The sequence below is a fragment of the Morone saxatilis genome, unplaced genomic scaffold (assembly GCF_004916995.1).
Source record: "Morone saxatilis isolate NCDOM2014 unplaced genomic scaffold, NCSU_SB_2.0 Contig21, whole genome shotgun sequence".
In the NCBI taxonomy this organism is placed as follows: Eukaryota; Metazoa; Chordata; class Actinopteri; family Moronidae; genus Morone; species Morone saxatilis.
The window spans coordinates 22,439,627-22,456,964 of NW_023339774.1; the positions used below are offsets into that span (position 1 = coordinate 22,439,627).

Sequence of the window (17,338 nt, forward strand, 5' to 3'; positions counted from 1 at the left end):
TTCCTCAAGGGAGCCTTTTTCTATCCGTCAGTAAACTCATATTTTATGGATATTTCATATTATATAAAAAACTGTACAATGAACACAAACAGTGAACTCAGTAACTGCAGGAAGTTTAAAAACGAGTGATTTCTTCACAGAATTGAATCTACTGTGGATATTTCTTATAGTTTTCTTACACACTGTAAAAAATGTTGAGAACTTTCAAGGCAGCTGTCATTCAATTATTTAGTTTTAAGTCCGCCCCCCCCAGGTTGGGAACCACTGCCAGAAACCCCCCAAATTATGGGGACTATAGTTCCAAAACTGCACAGGGGGAAGCACAGTGTCGGACCCTGCCACTAAAACATACAAAACCACTGTTGTGGTCCTTTAAAGGAGCCCGGCAGCCATCGTATGCATGCATTATTGTCCTGTGCTCTACAGTTCTGCTTTTGGGAAACAACCTCTGAGTTACATATGTTTAGTTTGTCATCTGGTTTCGCTCCAAAGTCCTCTTGTTATGAGAGTCTGGAATCTAATTCAGAAGCAAACCTCTCAGGTCAGAGAGAGTACAGTGCGCTCTCTCTCTCTCTGATTAGTTCAGATGAATCTTTAACGAGCCCTGTGGGGAGATGAGAAAGCTCAGGCAGGATTTGATCAAGTGGTTTCAGAGGCGGTGAACCGACCACCTCCTCCGCTCCGACGCTCCTGCTGTCTCTCGCCATCATCCCTCTCTGACCTTCATTTGTCACCGCGCTTCCCAGACAATTACAGTGCGTTGTTTAAAGATCAATTAGTGTCTCATGTTTTCATCAGTGCTAATGTAAGCTGTTCTATTAACATCTGTCACAACTTTTACAACTCCAGAAATCGTTTTCCTGCTGGTCTGACCTCTGGGTTCACATTGTAGATATTATCATAAACATATATTAGATATTTTAGACTGGTCTGTAGTAATTCACCAGTCTTAACAGAGTAATATTATAATCCAGGGTTAGGGGTAGGGTGATCAATAACTAAAAGCGGTTGTTAATCACTTTAAAAACCGGCCCCTACCACTGTTTTTAATAACAGAAACTACGACCTATGCCAGCAATAGCTAGATAATTTACATCAATTGCAGGTTAGGTACCGCACTAGCATTTAGCTAATTTAAGATGTGACTGTATATATGTCTCTTTTATCTTTTAACCAACTTCAAAATGTGTTTGTCTTTTCAATATAGATTAGCCTAGCATAGCATAGCTAAATACAGGAAAGGAGGAAGTTGACTGAGGATTGCTCAACTGTGATTGGAGCACAAGGCAAAAGGGGGCGGGGCGTAGGAAGGGTTCATTCCTGACTATGACTAGTAGGATTAATTTGTGAGGAATTATGTAGATTGTGGCTCTGTTCAAACTAAAAATCATGAATGAATCTACCGTAAAACTCATCGTACACTGCAGACTACACCGTCCTGACACTTTGCACAAGCTAACGTTGCTGTAACATAAAACAAAAGGGTTGCGTCAGTATGTAAAGACGTGGTTAAGCAGCTGTATGAGGATGCACACACACATGTAAACACGGATTAAACCTCCTCCCACACCGAGCTATGTGCTCTGGTGACGTTTCCGTGAGAGTGAAATGTTCCTCGGTGCAGTCGCGATTTCTCCGCGCTGCATGTGATGCTCTCAATTATTCCAGTGCAGTCAGTGTGTGTGCAGGAGAAGGTGAAGAATATTAAAATCAAATTACAGCGAGGCTGAGTGAGTCCAAATGGCCTTATTACCGACTGTCAGGAAGCACTACATACTGAGAATGAACACACACACACACACTGCTGCAGCAAACACATGCAATTATCTCTGATGCAAAAGCTTCTATTCGCTCACACATACGAAGGCATGAGGGCTGTTTGCTGTCAGAGGAGCAGCTCGCTCTCTCTCGCTGTGACCCTGAGATGTCAGTCATGGTGTAACGGACTCAGAGATCCCTCGAGTGTTATTCAATTATCATCTCTGCATTAACAGGATAAACAAAACACACACACACACACACACCTGCCTCAACGCTCGCACACACTCACTGAATATATTTCAGTCTTCTTCCAGCTCGTCTCTACAACCATGAAACAAACATTTAGCAATATTTAGCATAATAAACAGAAAACTACATCTCAGTGTGCTGAAAGCTCTAGCTAGGATGTGCTACAGGTTAACTAGTTTACTAACTAACTAATCTACATCAGTCATTAGCTAGCTAGTTACATCTGATAGCTGGATGCAAAACTCCAGCTAACATCAGCTCTACGTCACAACTAGCTGCAAGAAAAAACCACCTCGCTACTGCTGGTCTCAGAGACTGTGAACGGGTCCAGCTGCGTTCACTGGAAAGTGGAACTCTGCTTCTTGTTTCTTTTAGACTTAAAGAAAAGAAGAAGTTTTTGGATTTCACACTAAAATCAGCATCACCTCTCTCCAGTTTCTGCATCACAACTCGTGTTTGTAGAGATAAAATGTCTCTGGGGGTTTTAGATCTCATTATGTTGTGCAAATACGACACAAAAAGTTTCTTTTTGTTCTAAATATGAACATCAGCAGCCGCTCGCGGCCTCCTCTGTGACTGATTCTGTCATTACGCTGCAAATTATATGAAAACCCGACACTGCTGAAGGTATTTGTTGAGACGTCTTTAACCTCAATGCACATGTGCTTCCCTCATTTATTGTGTGTGTACATCTGCCTGTGTTTGGTGATTAGCTGCTTTGTTTTGTCTTGATGTTCTCTTTAATTAACAGTCCCTAAGTGGGAGCGCTCATTTGCATATTTCCATATTTGCATAGCTTACGAGTTGCCGCTCTCGATCAGCATCAGAAGAGACTGCCTTCGGTCACACCTCCGGTTACTCTCTGCTCTCCGTGCGGTTAACGTGCTTTATTTCCTCTCAAAGACTCATCGCCGGCTCCCGTAAACCGAGCGGACGCGCCGGGACGAGCTCGGAGGAAATGAGATGAAACGGGGGGAGCACACAGTCACAGGGAGAGTAAGCGAGGGGGCCTGTTGCATCAGCGGCGTCCTCTGTGACCTCCAGAAAAGAGGCAGCTATTTCCATCACGCCACCACCTCACCTCACTGACCGTGTAATGGAGCGATGCAGTCGCTAGATTGGCTTCCTCGCCTTAAAACACCACCCCGCCACCGCAGCCACTGCCGGCTTTGGGAAAGCAGTTTAGCTTCAACGCCTGAGTGCACGGGCGTGTGTGTTTGCATACATACCACCGTCATTACAGCGAACGCTCGCTGTTTGATGGGGGTCATAAGGAACCTGATGCACATAAATCCTCACAGCCACAAGATGAGTCCTGATGGAAACCTCCAACGAGTCTATCAGGAGTGAAGTTGTGTGTTCTCTGTCTGACCTGGGGGGTCAGACAGAGAACTGAGGGTCAGTTCACACAAATCACCAAAGTGTGCAAGGAGAGGGAGGATCGGCGCGATGCTGCAGCTGATAAAACCCTGAACTATCTGCAGGGGTTAGAAACACATTGACCTCAGGATGCAGATAACAGGTTCATATGTTCATTTCTTCTGCTGTGGTCTCCACAATAAGTTCCTCTCCCCTGTTGGAGAGGTTGGAGTCATTTCTGGTCGGTTCATTAATCCATCCCATTATTTATTGTAGTTGCTATGTTGAATAATGAATAATGAAATTATCTCGAATTTCCCTCGGGATAAAGTATCTATCCATCCATCCATGAGCCCAAGACCTAACGTTACGCTACGAGCCAGAGAGCAGTATGCTAGCAACATTCAAAGTCAATAACACTGTGTACGGTCGACGAACGGTAAATATAATTTGACAGTATGTTTAACAACAACTAGCTATCAGCGATGTCATTGTCCCCGTATGTATGAATATCTTGTGATACATATTTGGTCGCAGAAAAACCAAACCAATGTTAAACTGAGTTCAGGAGCTGCTCCTCGTCCCCGGGACCAAAGTTTTAGAGGATTGTTGCAACACAGACCTTTTCTCTTATAACACAGGAAGTCTCTTACCGCTGCACATGCTAACTGTACTAGCTGCTATTAGCTAGTGAACCTATTAGCCGTCTGGGGCATCCACAGCACTGTCCATTTGGCTGTGGTATAATTGCTGCACTGGCATTCGCTGTTGCTACAACATTCTACCTTTTATAACAATCAGAGCTTTCAGGAGGTGGACTTATTGAATTATTAGCAGAGCTTCCCTGTGATTTTAAGTCGTACCAGTAATTTTTACAGACTGTTCGCCGCCGCGCTGCAAACTTCCTTTCATCTCTTACATCCTGTCAGACTCCCAGTGAAATAACCTCGGGTTATAAAAGTCCCATGTGAATTCAAATCATTGGTAATTATTATTTCCAGTGCAAGAGAAGCTCTGCTCTTTGCTGCTGCAGCAGTCAAACTGTCCATGTTAGAACATATATTGATAACGGTGGCAGATTTAACACCGACACTAGTGATTAAATAGTTCCTTACACTTTAACTCGTCTGTTTTTGGAAAGCTAATGAAGTCCAAACTCTCAGAGTATCTTTCTGATTGAACAGAGAGAGCTTCAACAAACTCTTTTATTTTGGTGACAAGCTGATAAAAATGTACTAAAACTGTGAAATAAACCAGATGGTTGTCGGTACTTTAATCTACCAACAACGTCCCCATCAGGAGTCGTGCTAACCAAATATTTTCTGTCACTGATGGATCTTTTTTACAGATCTGGTGAAACAGAATTTAATATAGTACAGAGAGGGTTTTATTGCTGGTTGGCTAATGTTAGCTGCACAAGCTAATGCCATCTAACATTACAGTCACCAACTGTTAGCTTCTTTTAGCAACGAGTCCATCTGGAAACTCCATAAATCAATGATCAAATCTGATTCAAAACTCGCCTTCCTGTCACTTCCACCATCAGACTGAACATTTCATTATACTACATACTGAAATCACTCGGGCTGCTACAGTTGACTGACACATTGTGGCCAAGGGTTAGGGTTAGGGTTACTCACTGCTACAGTGTTTTAATAACAGCATCATAATGAAGTCCTGTAGTTCTGCCCTGACCTACAAATCCTGTTCTCCAGATCTAATAAAACATGTTTGTTTGGTACAGACGCCCAAAAATTATGATTTTTGACAATTAAAAATTAACTTAAAGAGTTTATATTCTGTTAATTCTAACGTTAATTAACTTAAATAGCCTTATTTTCCCTTAATAATCATTAATATCACCAAATAATACAGTAAAGCAGTCAGTATATTTCTCCTTTCAGCTTCCAATATGACAGATGTTCTTCTGCAGCTGAAGTTAAACCTTAACAACAAGAAACAATAATCTGAATCTCTACCGTCTGTACTGACACAATCTCATTATCGGCTGTTTCTCACACTCGTGGCGGTTTGTTCTTTGATCTTATGGCGGGTGACCTTTCGCACGTGGAACATACATGAAGAAAGAAACACGACCGCTCTCTCCTGCGTTTTCCTGCTGTCGCTGCAGGTTTTCAGAAAGCAAAGTGTCCGTTCAGAAGATTTCAGGAGGCTCGTATGACAGAGTGTCATTAGAAAGCAATCAAGTGAAGTGAAGACGAACTGTGAGAGTAACTGATAGTCCGTTGTGTATTACAGCTTCAGCTCTCTGCACTGAACACGCTGTAATGTTCAACGTCTGAGGATTTATAACAGACCGCAGCAGGAACTACAGCGGGGTGAACATTAGAGCTCCAGATATCAAAATCTGCTTTTCTTTTCTCCAACATGCAGAAAACCTGATTAAAACACTAGATTTATTTGTCATCTGCAAAAGAATAAGAATAATAAAACCAACTTTAGTTAACTTTTATTTGTACTGTGAAAACAAAATACCCAGTAAATTAAATTCAATTAAATTCAGTTTTATTTGTATAGCAGCAATTCCTAACAGACGTTATCTCAGGACACTTTTCAAATAGACTTTTAACTAGAGAACTAGACCGACTCCTTGACTGAAGCTTTGCTATTAACAGCGTCTCCACTCTTGAGAAAGGTCAATGCCAGGGTCTCGCAACAAGAGCGTCACGTTAGCACAGTGACATGATTTACAGTGCACCATCCAATCTACAGTTAGCGTTAGCGCAGGATCATAGGTTGGCCAAACCTTTGCACATGATGCTTTTATTTCTATTCAGTTTATGAAATAAAAGGAAACAATGAATGTTTGCTGTGTTTTATGTTCCTTCGAGATGCTGTTTATGTCTTTTTAATGAAAAGAAATCACCAAAATGTAACCGTGTGGCCAAACGTTCAATACAACTGTATTAAATCGACTTTAAATCTTACTAACATTACATTAGCTCTTTGGCTCGTAGCATAGCGTTAGCTCGTGTGACCCATCCATCCAGCTCAACTGCACTCTCTTACACTATGTCACCTGCCACAGATGGTGTTTGGTCATAGTACAGACCAGTTAAAGGTCACCCTAGCTTCCATATGACTTTCTTGCTGTAGTTTATTTGTCCACACTCTACACTGAAAAGCCTCACCTGTTTACATCAGGGTTTGTTGGTACGACTCACACAGAACGGTTTTATTAATATGGATATGTAGCGTCTCAGCTTTGACCTTCTGGCTCCCGTACAGCAGCTTAAAGCTTCCCGGTGGACTTCCATGTAAACAAATGTTCACATTCAGTTTCACACCAACAGCTGTCAGCATCCTAATAAATGTGTTGAATGATTTTTCCTCATAAAACATTTGCAAAGCTCATATTTTAAAGCATGTTTTGAAACCTGCATCGCTCACAGCCGTCTTATACTTTCTTGGCACGTTACCGGCTTTAAGGTTGGCCAACAGCATTTTATCAGCTGTGAAAAGAATCCCTTCGGCTTTCCAGCATTTCACTAATGTACAGAACACATTTCATATTTTAGGTCGGAAAGAACTAAAACTCAGTTAAGATCTGAACTTTTGGTTGGATTAAAAGGCAGAAACAGTATCAGCATCATTCTTGTTGACAACCTGCAGAATGAGCTGAACCACTGCAGCCAAATACTGATTCACAAGTATTTTCCTCTGTAAAGCTGAGGGGAGCTAAATGCTAACCTCAGCATGGACTGTGGACCCAAACCTGAATCCTACCATGGCGAGGCTCAACCCGCCCTACTCCACCTCTGATTGGCTCGTACTCGTTGCCTTCGTTGGTTGAGTTTAGGTAAGAATATCAGGGTATACTAATCAGAGGCAGAGTGGGGCAAGTTGAGCCTTCGTCATCCTATAATAAAATATTACTTTATAACTGTATTCAGGGATTTTGGTGAAACTGGATCAGATTTCTGGTTTTCCTCTGGCTGCTCAGCTTGAACTGACCTTGATTATTTTCTGTTGGACAGACTTTAACTTGTTGCTAACTGCTAATGTTAACTGCTGCTAACTGTAGCGGTCATTATAGTGGACACTTGAACAAACATCAGCGTGATAAGAACAACCTAAAGTTACAGAAACCATCTTTGGGAGTTTTGCGGCCACCGTAGTTTCTCCTCCACATTTTGAAGGCTCAGAGGTATTCAGTTGGTTGGGTTTGAGCATAAATACATCCTGACTTTCTGGCCTCTGTTTCGCCCGCTGCTGCAGAGCGAAATGCAAACATTATTTTTCCTTGTGTGAGTCTATTTGACTTCTAATTATAATCTGCAGACTCTTGTAGCATTAGAGCGTGAACTTTCACAAACCGGCAAGTACAAAGTGAACATTTCATCTATGGTCCTCACTGAAAATTAGCTGTGAATTAAAGGTGTGACTGCACTCTTATTTGAAATGCTAATTTTTTTATATTTTTTTTAAAATAGGAGCCTGGGTCCAAAAACCTTTTAGAGCTCTCTGTAGGTTTCTCATGCATTACTTGTGGCAAAGGACATATTTAATTACTCTTTCTGTCAATCAGAGCGGTCCCCGAGCAGTCACTTCCTCCTGCCTGCTCACATCAACAGCGGGAGACGAGACCGCCCTCCGAGGCTGTCAAGACCCAGAGGACCTGCGGGATTCCCGTGATTAAGCGGCTCTCTGCTCTCCATCTGAGGGTAATGGAGGCTAAAATGAAAAGCCTACTTTGGGTTCCTTTTTACAGGCAATCAAACACGATTCAGGCTCCATGCATGATATTGGGGCGAAGCATTTACTTGCCACAGAGTGCACTGTTGTCTAACGGGGACGGAGCTACTTTTTGGTTGTTTGGCAGTGGTCTGTGGGCTGTTCTTGTGTGTGTGCAGTCGTATTCCAGATATTGACTATCTGTGCTGCTCAATCAAAGAAACACAGAGCACAAAGAAGGAGCCTGCAATGCTTTTCTAACAGCTGTGTGATGTGTGAGTCTTCCTCCGTCTTCTGCTTTCTGCCTCCTTTGTGCTGAGACGGGAGGGAGATCTGAAACACACCCAGGCTGCACACAAACTTAAGGTCCAAAGGATTCTGGGTTCGGCTCAGTGTGGAATAGGGATGTTTCTGGCGACTAATTTCAAAACGAAAATATAAATTTAGACTTGTCGACTGGTCTAAAAGTAAAAAAAGCCGCACACACAGCCAGGCTTAACGTGTCGGGGTGTTACTGAGAATGGCAGAACGTTATTGTCCATATGTTGTCCAGATTCTCTGTGTTATCAGATGAAGAGAGAGCTCACTCTCATGGCTGACGGTTGTTGGTAACCTGATACATGAGGCCTTCAGAGGTTTTATTTGAGAAACGTAGCTGACGGCGTCAGCGATGATGTGAAGTTACAGAGGATAATGTCACAGCTTCCAGGGAGCAGGTAAGCTAACGCTACGTTACTGTCAGTCAGAATGCACAGCGAGGCTGACAGCTGCTTTATAATGTGATTGATTAATGTCATCCTAACCTTCCATACTTGGGGCATTTTCTGTTCAACTCCAGCTCCACCATCCTCTGTCCCTAAATAAGCTCTAGCTGAGGAGATGTGTGAGGTTAGATGGTAGAAAGTGAAATAAGCTGCTAGAATCCCAAAGCAGGAACCAAATGTTGAACTATAACTTCTAAAGTGGGACAAAGAGGACTCTTAAAACCAACGGTGGCATTAATGCAGGGACAGGGGGCTGCTGCCTGCTGGGGCTGAATGGAAAGCACAATTAATCAGCGTTGTTGCTACTAAAATATAATTATAATATAAAATATAATTATTTGTTTAACTGACTGGTATTTCTGGATTCGACTAACAAGATTAGCAATGTTTCACCAACTAACATCCCTAATGTGGAAACAGGAAGCTGAAGCAGTGACGGACTGGGAATGAAATCAATAATTCTAACAATTCATGTAAAGTTTACTGTAAAATGTCAACCTTTAATGTCCCGCCCCATCCAGGCTGTGATTGATCAGTTGATGTAAGCTTACATTAACCCTTGGGGCCCGTCAAAGTGAGTCCACTAACAGTAGTTGTTTGTTTGTTCCACTAACAGTAGTTGTTTGTTTGTTCCACTAACAGTAGTTGTAGTTTGTTCCACTAACAGTAGTTGTTTGTTTGTTCCACTAACAGTAGTTGTTGTTTCCACTAACAGTAGTTGTTTGTTTGTTCCACCTAACAGGTAGTTGTTGTTTAGTTCCGACTAACGAGGTAGTTGTTGTTTCGTTCCACTAACAAGTAGTTGTTTTTCACTAGGACGTAGGTAGTTTGTTCCACTGGACAGACTCAGGTTGTTCATTGTCAGTGTCTGACAGCATGGCGCGCCCGCGTTTGGATCGGCGGCTTGACAGCATTATTGAAAGGCATCACCACGAGATAGACCCTTTTAGTTTAATCCACAAAGCGAGCCAGTAATATCACTATCACTCTCCACGAGACTGCCGCAGGGACACAGAAGACATCATTTTACCTATCAGATCATAGCGTGAACTTCATTAAAGGTGGGGCAGAAGGCGAATAAGAGCTGCATTAAAACTGTCTACGACTCGGAGCGGTTAGTGTTTACAACAATCACCAAGGACTCTGGGTTTGGTGGAAATAAATACTATGAATTCACACAGTTAGATGCATAAAAAACAGCTTCAGTCGCTCTAATCAGCTGCAGACAGATCGGCTATGGAAACAAACAATATGCAGTTGACCTGCAGGGTTTTTATTGTTTGCTTAATAAACACCCAGACACACTTACACACTTCACACACCCACACACACACACACACACACACACACACACACACACACACACTTCAAAGTATACAAAATAAATACAGTCGTAGGAATCACACAGTTTGACCCCGGCACCCACACAGGCTTTTACATGCTGATGTATATCTCAGAGTTTTGAAAGAAATCAATTAAAGTGATCTTTTGTGCTTCCATTACAGACACAAACACTCGCTCGCCTGTTTTCTCTCTCTGAAATTCTCAGAAGAATTAGCGCACGCCGAGGGGGAGACGAGAGTCTTTATTCACATTTAGCTCTCTAATTGCTGATGACACTCGCGCTTTAGAAAAAGACGGCGTCGTAGCGGTTCTATAACCTCAGTGTTGACCATGACTCTGAAAGTGTAGCAGCAGAGAAAGGGCTGAGTGAATGGAAGCGATCCGATGTGAACCAGAGGCTGAATGAACGAGAGGCTGATGGATCTCACAGAGGTCAGCCCTATTACATTTCCTACATTTTATCTGTATGTTGGCTCTTTCCTGCTCAGTGTGAGAGATATCCTCCACAACCAATTATTGATTCATCTGCAGGTTACCACGGGACACTACAGGTGAATCATTTCACTAATAGGTATCAGCATGAATGTTCCGCAGTTACTTGTGTGAAGACAATTATTTCTTGTATTACAAGTTTTCTAAAAGTTTATGTTTAAATATGTAAATGAGGATTATCTAACTGAAAATACAGATTAGTAGATAACAGAGTGTGATCCTGAGGTTTCCTGCGTTAATTACGGGGTCCGTATTCAACACGTTCCTCTCTGCGTCTACACTAACCCTTGTGTAAACGTCCTCCCCCTCTGCCCCCTTTAGAAACCCTCCCTTCCGGCCTCCATCACCGTGTTCAACCTGTATTTATCCAAATCAACCAATCATGCGTGTGCTTTTTCCGGCGCTGCTCCTTTCTCAAGGGCACCTCGACTGTAGCCCCCGAGGGAGGGGGTGAGTGCTCGTTCACTTCCCTCCACTTCAGGCTTGTCTAACCTTTAAAGCCAGTTGTTATCAATCAAACGTGCAATTTTGACCCAAGAGTGTGCTAGATTTCTTTCCAATTAAACACTCCAGCGGCTGATTTCACTGATTAGTTCCTCCTCCCGCTTGATAATAATCAGTGAAACAAGCTGCATCAAGCTGAAAAGTCTTCTGGAGCTGTGTGCAAATGGAGAGAAACCCCCCCCCCGGCGTGATCACACCTGATTGGCTCCTGAAGGCCAACTCACCTGCAGAGAGCGTCGGAGCGACAGGTGCGTCTCAGCTCCAGGCAGGTGGGCTTGTGCCTCTCCTGGTGGGAGCAGGAGGGGACGATGGTGCGGCGGCGGCGCTCGGCACACGCCTGGTCTGGGCATGAGCAGAAGAGCAGAGGGTAGCTCAGCTCCCACGGGACCCGCTCGAAGAACTGACGCAGAGCCTAGGACACAGAGTTAATTATCATCCATCTCCTTTATGTTCTGCACAGTTTCAAAAAAAGTTTCACAAGAAAATACCAGGAAGTTAAAAAGTTAAAAATAAAAACACAAAGTAATAAATTCTATCCTATCCACGTGAAACAAGGTCACTCCCACTTCCTCCACTCAGCTACATGGTGTGCTGCAAAGTCCATTTTTATCCGATTATTTCTAGAATAAATCCTCTCCAGTCAGCAGTGAGTGAAATCTTAATATCATAATATAGGACTTTAAAGTGTAAATGTTGACCACCATGTTTCTACAGTAGCCCAGAACGGACAAACACTGGATCTAGACAGGGGACTTTGCAGCCACTGTTTGTGAGGCTGAGCTGAATTCAGTTGGTTGTAATCTGCAAATTCACCACTAGACGCCACTAAATCCAACAAACTGGACCTTTCATGTCAAACATAATGTAAAACTTATATTCAGCTTCACTTTATTCTCATCCTGTTTGCGTTTGACTTTGATTTAATATTTCTATTTATAGTATTAGTTGTCATTTTATTGTATTATTTGGTTGCCATAACAACACATGCCACATAATTAATCTATACGCAGTATAAATACCTATTATTAGTTGTAAATTGATTAAAATAAACTTTAAATCTGAGGTTAAAAAAAGAGAAACTGGTTTGTGTCTTATTAGATATAAAAAGATTCAATTTATTAAAATCCTCAAACAACTGCTGAAACAGAAAATTATCGTATAAATCCGTACTGTTTTGTATCACTCTGAGCATTAAAGTAATTTAATTTAAGATCACAAAGATTCACTAAAGACGAAAGAAGTTTTGGTTTTTTGAAGCATTTTCTGAGTGATTCTGTTCCTCAGCAGGTCCGACTCGGTTCAGTATGACTGAATCAGCCAATCACACACTTATTGGATTTATTTAATCCCTTTACAGCTGTAATCTGCCAGAGAAGAAAACATGTTTCACTCCAACAAATGTGCTAAAAAAACATTAAAATCAAATTCCATTATTAAAATGTCCTCACATGTAACCTCTGAAGTACATTCACACACAGGTCGAGTTATAATCCTTTTAGTGTTTAACATTAAATATAAAAGCCCCTCTGTGAACCTCACACACACCTTCTGACACCTCTTCCGGCTGCACGGCTCCTGATTGGCCAGGGAGGGCTGAGGGGGCGTGGCCTTGCTGCAGATGGAGTTGTAGGCGGATCGCAGGCGTTTACATGTCTCGTTGAGGTTGCACGCCTTCGCTGCGTCCAGACAGGGGTTACAGGGTTTCCCCGCTTCAGAGCAGGGGCTCATCTTCGACAAAGACGAGTCTGAACAGAAAGACACGGAAATATAAAAGATTAAAGCAAACTGACGCAAAGATTATTTTAACGTTTATGTTGAATATAAAAATCCAGCTGTGTAGTGGCACTTCTTTACTTTCAGATATTAAAATGTATTTATTATAAATATTCTGTATCTGTATTTGGATTAAAGAGACTAAAAAGGTCCACAAAGAGACAAGAAACAACGACAAAGAGATTACAGTTGCCTTATAAACCGCCTGCACATCTACTCTGTTTCTTTCCTTGAACACAACCCAGAGCTCAGTGTTAGTCTGTGTGAAGGACCCTCAGAGTCTGTTATACAGACACTGTGAGACCTGTGGCCTGTACTACAGCACAGTAATGAGTCCTGTCAGAATACATTAATAATCTGATTACATCCACAGTGCAGTCTTTATATAAATGTAAAAGCATAAATCAGGATGTGACTCCACTGTTAAACAGATATCACACAGACCCGGCGGACCAGCTGATCCTGAGTCAGAGAGACATGTGATAGTAGTGTTTACTGATAACGGGCCGATTAAATCTAAAGTGGAGCTTAAGTGGGTCGTAATAAACGGACAGCGAGCAGATTACAGAGTGAGAGAGTTCTCATTGGTTGAAAGATCTCACAGGGGCAGATGGTCTTCTTCATGAGCTCCCTGTGACTGTGGAGATATCTGAAACCTGGTGCAGGGTCACGGGGGGCCGATCCCACTGACACTGAGCAGCTCAGACCTCCTTAAACTACTTCAACAACGACTAGAACAGTCAGCATATAAAGGACAGTGTGTGCAAACCTGAAATTCTGTTCACTTTGAATCAGTAAATAGATTTTGTGTCATGTACTACTACTGCTACTCAATGTTCGCCTCTGTAAAGGGCAGAGCAGTGCATTGTGGGACTGTATAGCCAATAAATGTACACACTCAGGATTCAGACATTCAAATGAAACTGTAAATGTTTCACACACACGCACCAGCCCCATCTTTACCATTTACCATTAGCATGTTAGCATGCTAATGGTAAATGGTAAATGGACCTGTACTTGTACCATCGAACAGAAACTAACACATGGCCATAACAGTTCAACACACTTGAGCTTATGCGATCAGGGCAGATTTGGGGTTCAGTATCTTGGCTCCTACTTCGACACGTGGAGGGAGCCGAGGGAGTTCGAACCACACAACCCTGCCGATGTGTGGGGACGGAAGCCCGCTCTGCCTGCTGAGGCCGCCGCTAATGTTAGCATTATAGCTCAAGCTCACTGAACTGAGCTGAAACTGTAGCGACTGAACTGTGGACGCTTGTAGTCACAGGGAAGGCTCCACTTCCGTGGCTGCACCTGACTTGGACGAGCGTTTTCTGTTTCGGGCCCGCCCTACGATGGCGGCTCGTTTGGAAACTTTGTCTCATTTTCTGGAAACATTTTAAGCGAATAATAAACCATTTAGTTGTTGAATCGTCATTTTAGATCGACAACAAATGTCCTTAGTACACGTACCATTTATCTGGTTGAATATTTAACCAACCCCACAATAAAAGCCTAAAAACACAGCTGTCTTCTGCCTCGTCCAAACATCACCCCCCATCCTCCCCCCCACAGTTCCTGATTGGAAAAAAAACCCAGGAAGCAATTAAATTTCCTCCAAAACATATTTGGCAAAGCAAATTACTTGAACATATTTTGCAGGAGATGGAGTCGCCCCGTGGCAGAGCACTACAGATTTTGGCACCAACCTGGAAGTGAGACGTGTTAGAGCTGGAAATGATCCCGATGCTGCCAGCAAATATTAACATTTTACATGCAAACATACCAACAGTAGTGAATACCAGAGACCGACTGCAGTCTGCAGCCTCGTCAGCAGTGACAGCACCTCTCCGTGCTGAGATGATGTCTGACACCTTCACAGACGGGTCAGAAAGGAAGGAGACTGTCACACAGAACTGATCACATGTGTGAATGTCAAGTGTGAACACACATATGTGGACACCACTAAATTGCAATCCAACACATCCAATTACACAAGTCTAATGGAAAAGACAACTGTAACCTCGACCTCAGAAAGCCCTTCAAAGTGTGGCATGATGACATGAGTCGGAGCTGCAGCCGCGTCCAGAATTATTAACATTAACATGTTTTTATCAGTATAATAAGACGAAAATGTCTTCTGATGGAGGAAAGAGAAATTCAGTGTTTACTATTAACTGTGCTCTGTTAGCACACAACAGATTGAATTAACTGACAGATCAAATGTTAAACAGAGTGAATTACTGCCTTAACCTGCCAAATAGTGTTCTTAATGAATTTGCACCACAAAGAAAGTTTGGTCAGTTCATGTTATTTAGGCGCCGAGCACTAAACGTGCGATGCCGCATACTTTGTGCAAGCTTGCCACATGCCCTCAAACAACTGCATGAAACCTGCGGCACACATGCTTCCAGTTACGATGTGGGCGAAAAATTCTTAGTGAATCCTACTGTGTTGCTTGTCGGTTCTTGGCCACTGAGGTTTGTGCTGTCATACGTATCATCAAAAGTGTGCGGTATTGAGCTACATAACTGTCGTGCATAGTTTGCATCGCCACAATTCACAAAACTTCAAAATTATATTATCCAAGCCGTGTGCGGTGAATGGAGCTGCACATCTCACCCATCATATAGGCCACGCGGCCACTTCCGCACCGTATAATTATTTTTGCGCATAGAGCAGCCGAAATGGTACCAAAAACCACTTTTTCCGTGAGTTACTCCTGTATACACACTTTGTGCCCGAATTCCACGAACCCATGTTCTCGATCATAAGCATGCTGGTGGGACCGATCCCGTGGCCAAAAAAAAGTCATGTTGAAGGAGAGTGTTTATGAATATTTCAAAATAAGCGCTGTTTATGTAAAGTAAGAATTATTACTTCCCGTGACATTTGGCTCAAAACAGGAGCTGGAGCATTTCGTCCATATTGCGTATGTCCGATTGTTACACCACAAACTTCGAAATCCACAGCTTTCCACATGTCTTTCCTCAGAGATCGTTGTACATATTTCAAAGGTTACCACGCACAAGGTGGGCCCCGCTCTTTAAAAATGAACAAGTTATAATCTCCGGCAATTAGAAAAAACACATGTGCGATTAAAATATGAACTTGGTAGGATGCAATCAACTTTCCCCCTCCACATGGCCCATGGCTCCCTGGAGGCTCCCTAATAAATGTCGTCAACGATCTGCCACTAGGTGGCAAGCTCTGGATGGGATGGTTAAATCACTGTGTAAGACACGTATAATAAAGTTATGAATATGAAATCGCAGAGGCCACATGCTAGAGTGGTGGCCTGAATCATCACGTACAAAAATCATGTTTATCGGGGTTTGTGCGGCCTCGCCTCAGGTAGTTGTTAAAAGAAGCAGCCCCGGGCGCCAGCGCGGGGGTTCCACCTTGATTTTGTTTATATCTTTTATTTACTCTCGGTAGTTGTCACCGTGTAAACTCCACCAGGACGTACAAAAAAGCCTCTCTGGCGACCCTTATAACCCCACCCCACGGGAACGCGGCTATTTGATTTTCATTTTAATCCAAAAACTTTCGGCGCACTTTTCGCGTTGTATCTTGGTATTTACGAAGACTCTCTTCTAGGGAATTTATGGAATCTGCTTCTCAATTTGCGTCCAGTACTGACACATAAGGTGCTGGTATTTATCAAATGTTAGTTGCCTATTGTGCATGTACATTGCGAAGAGGGGGCGTGGGTCCGCTGGCATGCTGTAAAATGGCCATTTGACTTTATTGCTCATTTCTCGGTAATTTTTCGCCTTCTGTTTGAACGAAACTCCTTCTAGGGAATTTATCGGATCTGCTTCAAAATTGGTCAAGTACAGGACACAAAAGATTGGTGCCTGATTAAAGAGTTTTGCTGATTTGTGCCATGCTACAATTAAAGGGGCGTGTCCGGTGGCATGCCATAAAGTTGCCAGGTTGAATCGAATCTGAAAGGGACTGTATGTCTATTTCCGGCATTTATGGGCTTCTGTTTTAAGGAACTCCTCCTACAGGATTTATCAGATCTACTTCAAATTCGATCCCTACGAATCATAGACACATTGGTGATCAAAAGTTGCTTCTATTTGTGACTGTTACGTATTAACCCGCGTGTGCCCGTGGATGACGTGATCGTAATTCCGCCGTTTGCCGCTAAACACAGTACTCATACTCAGTACCATACCACCACCTCACAACTTCCAGCTGTACGATGGTCCAATGTCAATGAAACTTCACACGTTGATAACAGTCCCAGCCCTGACATTCTACATGACGATATCAATATAGTGATAGCGCCACCTACTGGCAACAGGAAGTAAACACTGCATAGCAACTTGTCTGGATTTCCTTGAAATTTCCATTTGTGGTGCACGCACGTGTTACGCGGCACGTGA

General features: G+C 42.8%; 1 protein-coding gene across 1 annotated transcript in view; it reads right to left on the minus strand.

The window, feature by feature from the left end:
- The window catches only part of LOC118332937 (GDNF family receptor alpha-2-like), a 125,299-nt gene that overhangs the window by 99,257 nt on the left and 8,704 nt on the right, over positions 1 to 17,338 (minus strand). Inside the window, exons 2-4 of the mRNA XM_035668376.1 lie at positions 14,728 to 14,844; positions 12,714 to 12,913; positions 11,393 to 11,580 (exon numbers count right to left, since the gene is read on the minus strand). Of these exons, the coding sequence (XP_035524269.1) occupies positions 11,393 to 11,580; positions 12,714 to 12,913; positions 14,728 to 14,844 (505 nt within the window). The remainder of the gene's footprint in view (positions 1 to 11,392; positions 11,581 to 12,713; positions 12,914 to 14,727; positions 14,845 to 17,338) is intronic.